This window comes from Narcine bancroftii, chromosome 13, assembly GCF_036971445.1.
Source record: "Narcine bancroftii isolate sNarBan1 chromosome 13, sNarBan1.hap1, whole genome shotgun sequence".
Classification (NCBI taxonomy): Eukaryota; Metazoa; Chordata; class Chondrichthyes; order Torpediniformes; family Narcinidae; genus Narcine; species Narcine bancroftii.
Genome location: NC_091481.1, coordinates 34,664,328 through 34,679,327, shown reverse-complemented (window position 1 = coordinate 34,679,327; position 15,000 = coordinate 34,664,328). Strand labels below are relative to the sequence as shown.

Here is a 15,000-nt window from a genome sequence, read left to right as displayed (position 1 = left end):
ACAGTGACACTTTTCCCCAGGGTAAGGGGGTCTAAAACAAGAAGGTGTAGGTTGAAGCTGAGAGGGAAGATTTAAAAGGGTCCCGAAGGACAGATTTTCCACACAGAGGGCAGTGGAATGAGCTGCCGGAGGAAGAGGTGGGAGCAGAGACAATTACAACCTTTAAAAGACATTGAGACAGGCTAATGGTTGGGATAGGTTTCGGAAGGTGGGAAAACTCAGGCAGACAGGAAGCGCAGGTGGAACCTTGTTCGACATAGACAACTCTGTGCCTTAAAACGCTTTGATTTTTTTATTTATTTTCCTTTCTGATGCCCTTCCTTTGTTTATTTCACCTGGAGTCCAAATTTTTGTTACAACACTCTGCTTTATGCATATATAATAAAGAACTACATTTCCCAGTGGGAAAGTTGACTATGACAAAAGATGAGTGCTTTGTTGGTTCAAGCAGCTCGAAAAATAAAGTTCAAGTGTCAAACCCACGCAAGGTTCTTCTTCTTCAAGGAATAAGCAATGTTCTGCTTGCTGCTTTGGTCTGTAGGTAAGGCAAATTTAAGGTGAAGCAATGATCTGGATTGTGTCTTGGTTCATTTTTAGCTGGTACATCGCCTATCAAGCTCTACGTTTGCATTTTTCCTCACCAAGATATCCTTTGTGTATCTTCTGGAGAATTTCCTTGCATAGCTGCACAGGAATCACAAACCTGTTCCCTTTGAAGACCATACCTTTCACAATGGACAGTTCATCTCTTCATATCCAATAATCCTGAATACTCATTGGACAGTCATTCTTAGTGCCGGCTATCCTTTCTTTGAGCTCTTTCATCCATCTCTGTTGCTCTCCGGATCTGATCTGTTCTATCCCTGGATACTTGAAATGAGGTGATAATCACGTCAACATAGGCCTGTATCTCCACGTTAACTTCTTGGTCGCTCATTTCTTTCTGGTCAACCGCTCAACACAGGGCATCAGGTGCAAACATGTATTTTCCTGGCGTGCAGATCATGTTCACATTGTATTTCTGCAGCTTTTATCAACATGCGCTGAACTCTCATGGGACGTTTGTTCAGTGGTTTAGACATCATTGAGACCAGTGGTTTATGGTTTGTCTCCACTTCAAGAACTTGTCCATAAATGTAATGATGGAACCTTTTGCACGCACAAGTGCTGGCAAGCAGCTCTTTCTCTCTCTGTATGAAGCTGGCGTCTGCACTTGTTAAAGTCCTTGATGCACAGGCCACAGGTTCCCATGTGTCCTCATGCTGCTGCAGTAAGACTGCTCCAAGGCCATGTCGGGAGGCATCAGCCAAGATCCTGGTGAACTTATCTGGATTTTAAAATTTTAGTACAGGCTCTTCTTATTTCAAGAGCATCATTCATGGCCTCTTATATCCCCTGACATTATCCCCCTCTGACACAAAGCCTTATTTAATCATGTCAGATGATTCCCTAACAGTGTGCGTTTGTACCAACCAGACCTGGGGGTTTATTTTCCAGATTAGCTGGATTGTCCATTGTTTCTTAATTCCTTTGAAATGCCTAATGTTCCACTTCAAGGTCCCAGACATTCCAAATCACTACTTTGCCTAAGACTGCCATCTGTTGGTTTGTGCTGGGAGTGCACCAGGAGTATATGCATCTCTCAAACCAGTATGGGAAGATCTTCCTCCGATTGTTGAAGTGGAATTGGTGCAATGATGTCAAGGGACAGGTGCCCGAAAATACTAGCCAGGAGTGGCCAAACCGCGGCTTGTGAGCAACGTGTGGCTCTTTGACATTTAGCGTGCGGCTCACAGAAATGTGTTAGCCGAGACAATGGCAGTGTTAGTGGGCGTTGCAATTATCAGCCAATTGTCCGCAGCCAGGGTGTCGGGAGCTTGGATGGGCAGCCGGCTGGAGCCTAGATGAAAGTCCACAGTCGAGGCATCGAACACTTGGATGGGAGGGCGGCCAGGGCCCAGGCGTAAGTCCACGGACTGTTGCTTAGGTCCCGGCCGCCCATCCACCCATCTGAGTTCCCGATGCCCTTCCATCCGAGCTCTTGACGTCCCAACCGCAGACTCTCGCCTAGCCTCCGGCTGCCCACCCATTGGAGTTTCCGACTCCTGACCGCAGACTATTGGGTGGGCCCCCACCTACTGGATCTCCCGACCCCCCCCACCCCGGATTCTCACCTCAGGCCCCAGATGCCCACCAGAGCAACTGACCCCTCAAACTCGCCACCTGGTCCTGGCCGCCCACCCACCCATCCGAGCTCCTGACATCCTGAATTACACAGGTACTTGTGCGGTCAAAAGTAGTTGGTGCGTAATAGTCAACCCCCTAAATTTTACCCTAAAAATCGGACCACAAAATTCAACTATTCCACGTGTACATACAGTATGAGTACTTTGATTCTTGAAACTAATACAAATTTAAAATTTAAGCAGTGTTGAAGCTACATGCATGAATAAATATTATTACATACATGTATTTTTTGAGATTTATATAAAACTTTTGTAACAAATTGTGCATGCAAGAGTAATATTTTTTTCATGTCTTGCAACTCTCAAACATCTGATGTTTATCGTATGTGGCTCTTGCGTTAACAAGTTTATCCAGCCAGGTTCACACCGTCACCATTTGAAGCAATGGGAATCAGTGTTGCTGCCCCAAGAGAAGGTGTGAAGAGGGAAGATATTCCCCCATTTCTGGAAAATGACTTCCTCAGCAGACCAGAGGAGGTTCCTCATGTGGAGAACTGTGGGCTGCAAAAGGGTCGATGGGGATGGGTTTATTGTCATATACACAAGTACAATGTACGGATGCGCTGACATTTTTACTTGCTTCAGCTGTACAAATATGTAAGGTACACCAGCTGCAATTGTATAAATGAAACTACCGCAATGGGTTAACACAGAAAAAGGTCGAGTACCCCTTATCTGAAAAACAAAATTGTTTTTATACGTCAACATGACATCACAAGTGACTTGGCCCTGTGAGGCTCTGATGCTTTGTTAGCACCACTTTGATTACAATAACAGTTTTTTTAAAAAACAACGAAATATTTGCTTCTGGCCGGGGAGATGCCAAATGGAGCTGGGTCCAAGTCTTCAGCCTCGGCTGCAGCCGAAGTCGGCGACGGCGACTCCGTTCTCAACAGCGGGTGTGGTGCCGTCTTCATTGAAGAAGTCGCCTCGGGCTCCCGGGCAGGAGTGTGGACCGCAGTCAGGGACCAGCAGCAGTGGCTGTGGGGAGGCGTCGGGGACCAGCGGCAGCAACGGTGGGGAGGCATTGGGACCGGTGGCGGTGGGGAGGTGTCGGGGACCATCGGCAGCGGTGGTGGGGAAGCGTTGGGACCGGTGGCGGTGGGAGGTATCGAAAGGTGGTCTTCCTTTGTAAGCAGCAATCAAATTTTTTTTGTCAGTACTAAACATTATTTCAGGTGAATTTTCCACTGGTGGCATCATGTCGGTGCTCAGAAAGCCTACCCTTATTTGTAGCTTGCTGATGCAGGCATTCTACTGATGCTACTGTGCTACGTAGTTCCATGGACCCAAACATTTTGGATAAAGGGTACTCGACCTGTAATAAATTAAAAAGGTTGAGCAATGGAAGGTAAGTCATGTTCTATATTTCCTCATGACTCAGAAGGAGGCCATTTGCCCCTTAAGACTGTCCCAGCTCACAGGGAAATCTCATCCCTCCCCATTACTCTTCCTAGTGATCTCTTCTCTCTGCATTCCCAACAACTCTACCGAGATTCCATCGCTCACCTGCACTCCAGGGGGTAATTCACTGGGCTTGATCATCCCACCAACCTGCACATCTTTAGGACATGGGAAGAGAGAGAGAGGGGGGCACCCAGAGGAAACCCACGGGGACACCAACTCCACAGGCAGCACCTGAGGTCAGAATGGAATGTCTAGGGCTGTGGGGAAGCCGCTGTGCCATGTTATTTCATATGGATTGCTTCTCTAACTTAAACGTTCACTGCCGTAGCTGGTGCTCCTTTAGGGCCACAGCAAGTAAGGATTCTGGCGCATCTGTACTTTGCAGATGACAGTAAACCCGAGTTCAAATCAGCCGCTGGGGTGAAACATAACAGTCTGCCAACACGGAGATTGTAGTAAAAGCACAGTAAATGCTGGAGGAACTTGGCCGGTCTCGCAGCGTCCACGGAAGGTAAAGATGTATTCCCGGCATTTGGGGCCCGAACCCTTCTTCATGGTATGTTACTGCTGACTTCCTCCAGCATTTCTGTGCTTTTACTACGATTGCAGCATCCACAGACTTCTGAGTTTCAGTTGCTCCGCTGCAAAATCTCCTCGAGATTTTCTACTCCTCCCTCTCCTACCATATCCGAAACATCACTTCCTCTGAATGGTCCCTGCAATTCCCTGCTCAGTTCCTCCAGGATTTCTGTGTTTTTGCTCTGTCTGAAAGGACAGTGTTTGTTCTCCCCTTGTCCGCGTGTGTTTGCTCCAGTTTCCTGTCAGTCTTAAGGGGCAAAATGGCCTCCTTCTGAGTCATGAGGAAATATAGAACACGATTTACCTTCCATTGCTTCAGCTTTTTCATTTCAAAGACCTACAGGGTTTATTTGGGTCACATGGGCGTCGTGGGCTCCTGGGCTTGAAGGGCCTGTTACCGTGCATTGTAATACAAAATAAACTCTGAACATTGACCATTGCTTGTTCTGCCGTGGTTTGATGTCAACATTCATTCTCTGCTCTGGCAATGATGCTTGTAGCGCTGAGTCAGGTAGCTCTTCCATCCTTCTTTGATCTTCCCACAGGCTGTGACTTGGTTCACCCCTGCTCCAGGGCACCTAGCGCGAAAGAATCCCTGTAGAAACGCAGAGAAGTTTGGAGAAGGTAACCATCAGGTCCCAACCAACGATTTCCAATGTCGTTCTTACCCAGACCTGGAGAAGGAAAGGACAACTTCAGATGCTTGTCACATTCCTCCAACTGTTTCATCTATGAAGTAGGTGGACTTAACTTTATGTACAGTACTGGCAGTGATACCTCTTCAACTTCAATGTCACGTAAACGGAGGTTCAGTGAGAACGTTGGTTTGCTTGCAATCTAGATTCTCATTTATTGTCAGAGTACACACATGGCATCACATACAACCCTAAGATTCTTTTTTCCCCCTGCGGGCCAGGCAGAATTACCACTTATTGGCAGTGCAAAGGAAAACTGGCTCGGAGTACACCTGTAAACACATAAAAACTGTAAATGAACTGACTGCAATACTGAGAGAGAGATAGAGAAAAATTGGTGCACAAGTAAGAGTCCTTAAATGAATCCCTAATTGAGTTTGTCATCAAGGAGTCTGATGGTGGAGGGGGAGCAGCTGTTCCTGAACCTGGTGGTGTGAGTCTTGCGGCACTCGATACATCTTTCCTGATGGCAGCAGTTCATGTGCTGGGTGGTGTGGATCCTTGATGATTGTTGCTGCTCTCCATCAGTAACATTTCCACCCCCCCGTAGATGTTCTCGATAGTGGATGTCCTGGGTTGTGTCCACTACCTTCTGGAGGGCTTTACGCTCGGAAGGATTGGTGCCCCCAGGCCAGACTGTGATGCAGCCGGTCAGCACACTTTCCACCACACCCCTGTAGAAATTTGCCAGGGTTTCTGGTATTGTACCAAACCTCCGCAAACTCCTGAGGAAGTAGAGGCGCTGACGTGCTTTCTTCATGATTCCATTGGTGTGTTGGGTCCAGGAAAGATCCTCCGAGACAGAGACTCCCAAGAACTTAAATGTGCTCACCCTCTCTAAATAGCTTGACAAACCATACATAGTACAGCAATTATAAACAGTGCCGGGTGCAGAGTTCCATAGAGGGAGCAGTTAGTTCAGAGCCAACGCAGCGTTATTTTGCAAGTGTGATGTTCATTCAGGAGTCTGATAACAGAGGGAAGGAAACTGCTTGAATCTGGTGGTGCGCCAACTCCCACTGGTGAATCCTCCCAACGGGAGGAGGGAGGTGGAATGAACCCACCCTCCTTCCTCCAAGGCGAGCGCTGAGCCTTGATCTCCTGCAGCTCCTGGAGGGTTGCAGCGCACACCAGTCACTGCTCAGCAGATGCTGAAAATCCGAAACAAATACCGCTGGGAACACCCAGCAGGCCCACAATAGCAGCTTTTTTGGCATGGTCGAGTTGGGCTGAGGTGCCTGTTCTGAGCTGTCTGACTCCAGGACTCTTAAAGTGTTCTGAAAATCCACTTTGCTACATGAGAAGATGAGAATAGCTGCAATAAATAAACTGAACTGGAGACTGGCATGTCTTGAGGTTCCAGCTTGGAAATAAGACAAGGAGTGCAGTTGACACTGATTTAGTGAACAGGCTGCTCTCTTTTATATGGTCAGGCAGACCCCGGCTGCCATGTGACCGACGGCCATGACCTGTGTCCCTTCAGGCTCTGATTGGTGTCCTTGCAACCCGCCATCAGCCATTGGCTGGATTGGCTCGTTTTGCTGCAGCATCATTAATGGGTGTGGTTTGTGCCGTCCTGGGCGCAGATTGGCCCTTTCGTGATCCAGCGATTGGCTGGCAGAGCCCGTGTTGCAGCGGCCTAGGGGAAAAGGGCCGCTGCCCCCTCGTGCAGCCTGTTCGATTGCCGTGTTCGAGCGGCGCCTTCTGTGTCGGCCTGCGGCAGTGCTTAAAGATAAGGCAGTAGGTTCGGAAAGCTTTCTTTGGATATTCTAATGTACTTTTTTCCCCCAGGGAGACGACTCCCTTCCTGCATCTGCCAGTACGATCCCCCTGGACCCAGAGTACATCTTGCATAACGCACCCAGATTTCAACATACCCAGGACACAGTCCATGGGGAATGAAGGATATAGTCAGTGCAGGAACTCTCGTTCACAGTCTGGACAACCTGATCCCCTCCCAGGTGAGGAAAAAGTCATACCTCTCCTCAGACAACCTCCAGCCCTTCCCGTCCTCTCCGCCGTGATGTCAGCGTGAGCTGCAAGAGGTCCAATCCCCACTCCCACCTCTCTAGTGCAACTTCAGCCCGCCTTTGGACAGTTTTGGCCATGCTCGGGCCTCCATCTGCAGTGTCGTCACCAAGGGTGGTCAGAGTCCCTGATGGACACTCACCAGTTGCTAGGATCAGGGACTTCCAATGGAAGGAATAACTGGTTTTGGCATGGATTCTGCAGTACCTAGAACCCATGCCCCATTGCTTTAGATCAGGCTTCACTGCATTCGGTTGCAGCTGGGCACCGCACCTCAGGAAAGATGTTAGCTGCACTTCATTATCAAATCGGGAGGAGGGCACAGATTTATTGCAGAAAATAAAGATTAACATGCCCGAAAATCAACAGGAGGAGGAAACCGGACTCAGACTGGGAGATCATTTTATTGAGCACTAATGCGTCAGCAAGGACTTCCTGAGGGCCGACCACTTTAATTCCACTCACCATTCCCACACTGACCGGACATGGCCTCGTGCTACCACAAATTGGAGGATCAACGCATTACATTCTGTCTGGGCACTTACTGACATCGACTGCTCCAGTTTCAGTTAAACCCTTTCCCCATGTCTCTCTCTCTCTCTCTCTCTCTTTCTTTCTCCCCCCAATCCCTCCGCCTCCTTTCCTTCTCCTATTGGAGAGTTCCCCACTCCCCCCAATCACCTCAGCTTTTTCCTCTTCTACCTTCCCACCTATGACCTCTTCCCGGTTGGCCTGCACTCCTCTCCCTGCCTCTTCCTCCTCCTTCTCCCTCCCCTCTCCCTTTTTACTCAGCCATCTGCCTACTTATACCTGCCGAAGGGCCCAGGTCCGAAATGTCGGTCCCCCCTTTGACTTCCTATGGTTGCTGCCTGGCCTGCTATGTTTCCCCAGCAGGTTTTGTGTGAAACATTTTTAAGTGCCTGAAAAGAAAGATGTTAACTAACAATGTAATGAAACTTAGAAGCAATAATTAGTTTTGAAATCACAGATGCAGCTGTGTAATCAAAGATGACTCTCAGACAGCACAGAGCCGGGAGCCACCTGACACAAGTGACCCATGAACTGATCGCTGTATTCATGCAGACAATATTTGGCTCCTTAAGAGGGTTATGGGCTGCGAGATTGAGAAGGGTGAGGTTGATGGTGGAGTAGGTTTACATAGGTTGGCCTAACTGGACTACCAATCAACCACCATCAGACAGAGAGTCGTGATTAATGGGCTTTAAGCACCTTAAAGTTTCATCACAGCTTGCATGTTGCTGGCCTGGTTCCAAAGCAGGTGCTGGGGGAGGGGTTTGGGCATGACAGCCTTTATGGGGATATTGGGAGTGAGGAATCACAGGCTCAGGGGGCGGGCCAGGCCTTACATACATCTGTACACATCGTGGGACCACTACAGTAACATTGTGGGCCAAAGAGCCTATGTGTACTGTGTGCAGATATACCTTCTATATGGGTAGTACAGCTGGCATAGCAGTTCGTGCCACGCCTTTACAGCACCAGTGATCCGGACCAGGGTTCGAATCCCACGCTGACTGTAAGGAGTTTGTATGCTCTCCCCATGTCTGCGTGGGTTTTCCCCGGGGGCTCCGGTTTCCTCCCACCCTTCAAAATGTACTGGGGGTGGTAGTTAATGGGGAGTAACTGGGTGGCATGGGCTCGTGGGCTGAAAGGGCCTGTTATGGTGCAGTAAGTCTAAATGTAAAATTTTGAATTTAAAGGGGGTGGGGCCACTAGGTGAATCCAGGAAGGGTGAAAAATGACAGAGAGGTGTGAGAAGCAGGGAGACATGAGCAGGGGAAGTGATGAGTTGGCAGTAGCCAAAGGGAGGAGAAGAAGGCGGCAGATTGGTCCAGGAGTGAGGATGGAGTCCCTGCTTCCACCAGTCCTGCTCCAGCCCCCATCTCCCAACCACACCCCTCCTGAGTCCCTGTCCAGCTCCATCTGTCTGTCATCCTCATTCCCTCCCCCCGTCCTCCTATCACCTGTTGACCCCTCGTGGTGATATGAATATGTGACTTTCAATGGGCAGCTGGTCCATCCCCACTGATAACTCGCTCCCTGGTATCTCCTCCCCTTGTGACCTTGGAATAAAGGTTGCCTCCCTCTCCCTGTCCTTAGTCAAGCACTTGGAATTGTGGCGGTTATGTCTAAAGTATAATAAAGCCGATCGTTCCTCACTCTACGGCTTTGGAGTCGTTGACAGAGACTGTCACCTCTATATTGCCTGTCTTCCTCCTTCATTCCAAACCCTCGTTCTACGTATGCTCTCTGAGCCGTCTCCAGCATCTATGGGACGTAAAGGGTAACCAACATTTCGGGCCTGGGTCCTTCATTAAGAATAAGAAAAAAAGCAGGTGGATGCCTAAATACAAATCGTTCTGTTTTGGCACTCTCCAACCAAACAGCATTAACATCGACCTCCAATTTCCCTTAATCCCCTTCCCTATCTCTCTCTCTCTCTCTCTCTCTCCCTATTCCTGTCTCCTTCCCTCAACTTCCCACCCCTACCTTTCCTTCTATCAGAAAACTACCCTCTCCCCATCACTTTTTTATATATCCACCACCTATATCCTCCTATTACCTGCTCTTCACCCCTCCTCTCCTCTTCTCCCGCGAGGCCTGCCCGTCTTTGCTTACAAGGCCCCAGGCCTCAACGCATTTACTTCCTGTGGATGCCATATGATCCGCTAGGTTTCTCCAGCGCACTTGTGTACTGCATTCGACCTGGCAGATTTTTCACGGAATCCCACCAGCAACAGTGCTTCTTGCTCCAGGTCCCAAGCGCCTGTGTCTCCTGTGTCTCCTGCTGAAACTACCTATCTCTGCTGAATCTGGATGAACAAGTCGGTTTATGTTTGATCATTGGGCCGATGGATTGAGAACCACTATTCCCTCCGATGGGACCGCGAAACGTGACCTCCGAATATCATCCAGGGCACTGCCGTCACTGGGGTGGGGGGGTGGGGGGTGCGGACTGTACCAGGGTGACAAAAAAGTGACTGTCTATAAAAATTTTTGTGCTGTGTTTCAGCAGAAATTAAATCTATTTTTTAAATATCCCGTTAGTTAGCTATAACAACAAAAACATTTTTCGTAAGCCCATCTTGTATGTATCAATATACCTAAAAGGCTAAAACTCGATGCTAATTTACTTTTTAAACCTTCTAATGCGCTCCCTTCAGCATCGCCGCAAACCTCCACCCCCAATGTACAAAGATCACGCACCTCTTTATTCTCCGCTCTGTCCACCCGTTCGCTCTCAACTTATTAAAAGGCCGAAGCCAAATACAACATGGCGGCCCGCTCTTGCAAGAGATTGGTCACCCCTGCCATGGGCACTATTATCCCCAGAAACCCCCCCCTGGGTGAGGGGGTTGACATCATGAGTTACCGCAATGGGTGACACCAACCCAAGGGATGTCACTGATCCAGGGAATCACGAGTCGACTCAGGAGGACTCAGAACTAAATAAGTCAAAGCCCCAAATGATTTTACTGGCCTCATTGAACTGAGACTTGGGGACAAATTTAAGAAGCAGGTGAGTTGCAGCTAGTATTGATGGGCCAAATGGCCTGTGTCTTCCCTCATGCCCCTTCCAACTGCTGTATAATTTGGCCACATTTCATTGTAACCTTTCATGTTTCTCTGGTTTATTCACCCAGGGACGGCTGCCACAGCCAGTTGCAGGAAGTCCTCCTCCAACAGTAGAAGGTTGTCCACGAGCTTAGAAGTAAGCCATCTCTCTAAGCGCCAACTCGACTGGGGGCTGGGGGAGTGTGGGGCAGGGGGGGGGGTCTTTGGAATGAGACTCCCATAAGGGAGCCCGACCATAAACATCGATCAGTCCACGTCCTCGTCAAACAACCTCTGCGTATTAGCTTGGAGTTTCCTGAATTACAACACAGCTCAGACCATCACACAAACCCACCTTCCTCCACACCGCTGACTCCATCTTCACTCTTCTCTGCCTCAGAAAAGCAGCCATCATGCGAAAGGACTGATTCCTTCCTGGCCACACTCTATTCAAGCTGAAGATTCACCTGTGTCAGATCACGCACCGTCAGATTCCAGAACAGTTTCTTTTCCACTGTTATCAGGGTCCTGAATGAACCTCACACCAGTAAAATAATGTTGCCTTTGCTCCGTTCTGCCTGGTATCTCCCTGTAACTGTGTTCTGTACTGTGTTTCTCTGCTTTGCTATCCATGGGTAAGCTGGACTGCTCGCACAACGAACTTTCTCACTGTACATTGAAACACACGACAATGAACCTGAACTTGAACAGATTACCGTAGAAGTTAGTGCAGCGCTGTTACAGTGTCAGCGACCAGGACCGGGGTTCAAATCCTGCGCTGTCTGTAGTGGGTTAAAGATACTCTGTGGGTCAAAGATACTCTGCGCTGGTTGGAAAGGTTTCTCGGTAATTCTTTGAATTTTACAGCATTTCGTTGAGTTTTGTATGAATAGATGAAGTGAGCGAGGAATTTTATGAGCATTTTCTTTTTTTTCGAATTTTTAAAAAAGTTCCACCCATGTATTAATCCAAATACAGAATATATCAATCATATACCATGTCTTTTATATGTATAATTCCCCCCATGTCCCTCCCACCCTGCCCCCAATAATAAACCAAAAAAGATAGAAAAACTCAAAGAAAAGTAAAATGATAAAAATGAGAACACACCTGGTTATTAAAATTTCCATAATTTCATTAAACTTATACCTTGATATTTTAAGCATACATTAATTAATTGACTCCAAGGAGCTGATAAGCTTCTCTGAGGTCTAAGGCAGTGGTTCTCAACCTTTTCTCCACTCACATGTCACTTTAAGTATTCCCTATGCCTTCTGTGCTCTGTGTAAGGGATTGCTTAAGGTGGGATATGGTTGGGAAGAAAAAGGTTGAAAACTACTGTTTTCATCTCCCCTCATCATCTCGTTATGTGCACCTTTTCAGAACTCCAAAGGAAATGGGCCAATGACAAATTTTTCTCAAGCAAAATATTTCAGTAACAATTGGGTCTAGAGCAGCGATTCTCAATCCCTTCCCAAGCCATCCCTTACTAATCACAGAGCACTGATGGCAGAGGGATCTAGGGGATAGCTTTTATAAATTAACACCTACAATTTCAAGCAGGAATCATATCTGTTTCTTAAATTATATGTAATCTTCTCGAGAGGAATACAACAATGAATTTCAACGTGCTATCTATCCAAATATGAATCCAATTTCCGTGTCACTGCTATACATTTTCTTGCAACTGCCAATGCAAGTTTCACAGATTCTTTTTGAAACAAATTAAGTTTCATTTTTGGTCTTATCCCAGATATATTACCTAATATAGCATAAGACCTTGAGGGAATTAACTCCCATAACCCGTCCTAAAAATGTTCTGATTACTTACAGAACAGATCGAGACAGCGGAAAACCATTGCTCCAGGGCCATTGCAATCCAGCATTCAAGAAACCTGCACACCTCTGCAGCACCTACAATCCAGGCAGAACTTGGAGTTCCAGCCCCCGATGCCTCGTCCTCACCCCATCGCATCCTGGTGAACTTTGATCATTAATCCAGGTCAGGCTTTATGATGTTTAAGATGTACGTGCAAGTGATTTCCCCTCCCACCATTCCCCAACACACACACACGCACACACACACACACACACACACACACACACACACACACACACACACACACACACACACACACACACACACACACACACACACACACACACACACACACAATGAATGTTTGCCCAACAAAAAGTCAAAAGTGAGAATACACTTCCACAGAATTTATGTGAAAGGAAAGTAAATAAGCAAGCGCAAAATTATTTCTTCCAATTCTTATTTCTCAACGTGTGTGCGGGTGGTGCAGCTTTGATGTGGACCAATTTTGGGAGCACGATCCTCCATAGTGTGGAGGTAGCCTGTACGTATAAATAGGAGAGAGAAGAGGGAGAGGGAAAAAGAGAAATGGAGAGAAAGAGGGAGGTAAAAAGAGAAATAGAGGGAGGGAAAGAGAGAAAGGTGGCAGGAGGTAATGAGAGAGAGGGAGAGAGAGAGAAATGGAAAGAGAAAAGGAGAATGAGGTAATGAGCAAGGGGCAATATAGAGGGAGGGAAAGAGAGAGGAGGAGATTGGAAGACATAAATTTAGGTAAAGAGATGGAAGTAGAGAGATAATAAAGGGGGGGAGAGAAAGGGAGGTAAATAGAGAGATAACTGTGAGGAAAAGAGAGACCTAGGGAGATAGATAAATGAAAGAGATGAGGGAGGGAAAGAGAGAGAGAGGTAGATGGAGAGGGAAAGATTCTAGATGTTTGTGTCATTCCATTGACTCTACTCAGACACTTTCCAGAGATCATACATTTGCAAATAAAATCATCAGGAATGCGGGCCTGGACGGAATCGATTGCGTCTCCCACAAATGCCAGCATGCTCACCACTCTTCTGCTTGCTTGCCCACTGTTCCCGATGATCCCTTCTCTGAGTTTCAGTCATAGGCTTCAGCTTGGAGTTGGGGCTTGCTGCCTCATTGTTATATTTTACACGGTACCTTCATGGCAGAACTATAGCACATTACAGCACAGAAACAGGCGCCTTCAGCCCTTCTAGTCTATGCCAAACCATTTTTTTGCCTAGTCCCACTGACCTGCACCCAGTACATAGCCCTCCATACCTATATATCCTAGCTCTTAGAGCACCTTCCAATAATTTGCCTACTACTGACACCAGGCTCACTGGCCTATAATTTCCACAGTTACTTTTGGATCTGGTCCTCCAGGTTAGCAGTCTTCTTTACATTTAGTGGAGTTTCTGAACATAGGCAAGGTGAACTCAACATGAGATTGTACCTTTGTTTGGAGGCAGAGTCAAATGGGAAATGGACCAGTATCATGCTTGGGGCTGTAAATTGTTCTGTGTGGCCAGGCATGCAGTGAAGATGCAGGAGATCCAGAGGGCCATGAGGCAGGAGATCCAAGGCAGCGGATGGGTTGCACCCAACCAGGTCGGGGTTTGCTGTGTGCAAACTGTGCATTGTGCCCAAGATCTCCCACTGTAGATGGGGTTAAAAAAATTATCGTGTACCATTTGGTATCTGACGTTAATTGTATTGGTTACACTCTCCTGGCACAATCTTGACCCTTTTCCTTTTTTTAAATCAATTATCTGGATCATATCTTGTTTCCCATTGTCAACTATCTGTATGTAACTATGTATTTGGTATTGTTTTTTGCAAAAACCAACATAAAGATTTAAAAAGGAACACCATTTGCAACTGTTTAGAACATAGAACAATACAACACAGTCCAGGCCCTTCAGTCTTCAATGTGGTGCCAACCCATGTATTCCTTAAAAATAAATATTAAACCCTTCCTACCCCATAACTTGTGATTCAACTGAAACATTAATAAATCCTGTAAGACTAAGTGCTTTCCACTTTTGGATGCTTCCTTATTCCCGCACGTTCGAATATGTTCATCATCTCTCAGTGGCTGTTTGTGCTTGTTCAATCTGATGAAAACATCTGAGCTGAGGGGGGTCACCCTTCTGCATTGAAGTCATAATTAAAGGAAGTCTTCGGATTTGTGACCTGCCTTCCCCGACCTAATTTCAATCCTTATGTAGAGGGGAAACAAACCCAATTCATTTCCACGGTGTTATCTGCCTGAAGTGGCAAAGGTGGGAGAAATCACCAAAACCATCATCGCGGAACCATAATTTACAGCAGTTCTCCACCTCATTCCGCACAATCCTGCTGCTGCAAAACAACAAATTTCACAGCACAATAAGCCTGATTCTAAGTCAGAGTAGAGCAATGGGGTCTTTTATATCCACAACATCCAATGTACAATTTTAACAGCACTCTTCATAGCAAAGTCTTTCCTCTGTACTGCTTTGTAGTAAATCGTGGCAACTGTTGGGATTTTGTGACGTTAAAACAGGAAAAAAGAGATGATATATCTGTATCTGAGTGCCTTTACTATTTCAATTGCTTTTTTTTACACACAGGTGTGCTCTCGATTCACTGACAA

General features: G+C 47.0%; 1 protein-coding gene across 1 annotated transcript in view; it reads left to right on the top strand.

Annotated features, from left to right (window-relative positions):
- LOC138747981 (lamin-B2-like) overlaps positions 1 to 15,000 on the top strand; it is a 116,405-nt gene extending 101,405 nt beyond the window's left edge. The window contains exons 14-18 of the mRNA XM_069907661.1: positions 4,778 to 4,968; positions 6,719 to 6,888; positions 10,621 to 10,688; positions 12,365 to 12,533; positions 14,978 to 15,000. Coding sequence (XP_069763762.1) covers positions 4,778 to 4,968; positions 6,719 to 6,888; positions 10,621 to 10,688; positions 12,365 to 12,514 — 579 coding nt within the window. The 3' untranslated portion in view covers positions 12,515 to 12,533; positions 14,978 to 15,000. The remainder of the gene's footprint in view (positions 1 to 4,777; positions 4,969 to 6,718; positions 6,889 to 10,620; positions 10,689 to 12,364; positions 12,534 to 14,977) is intronic.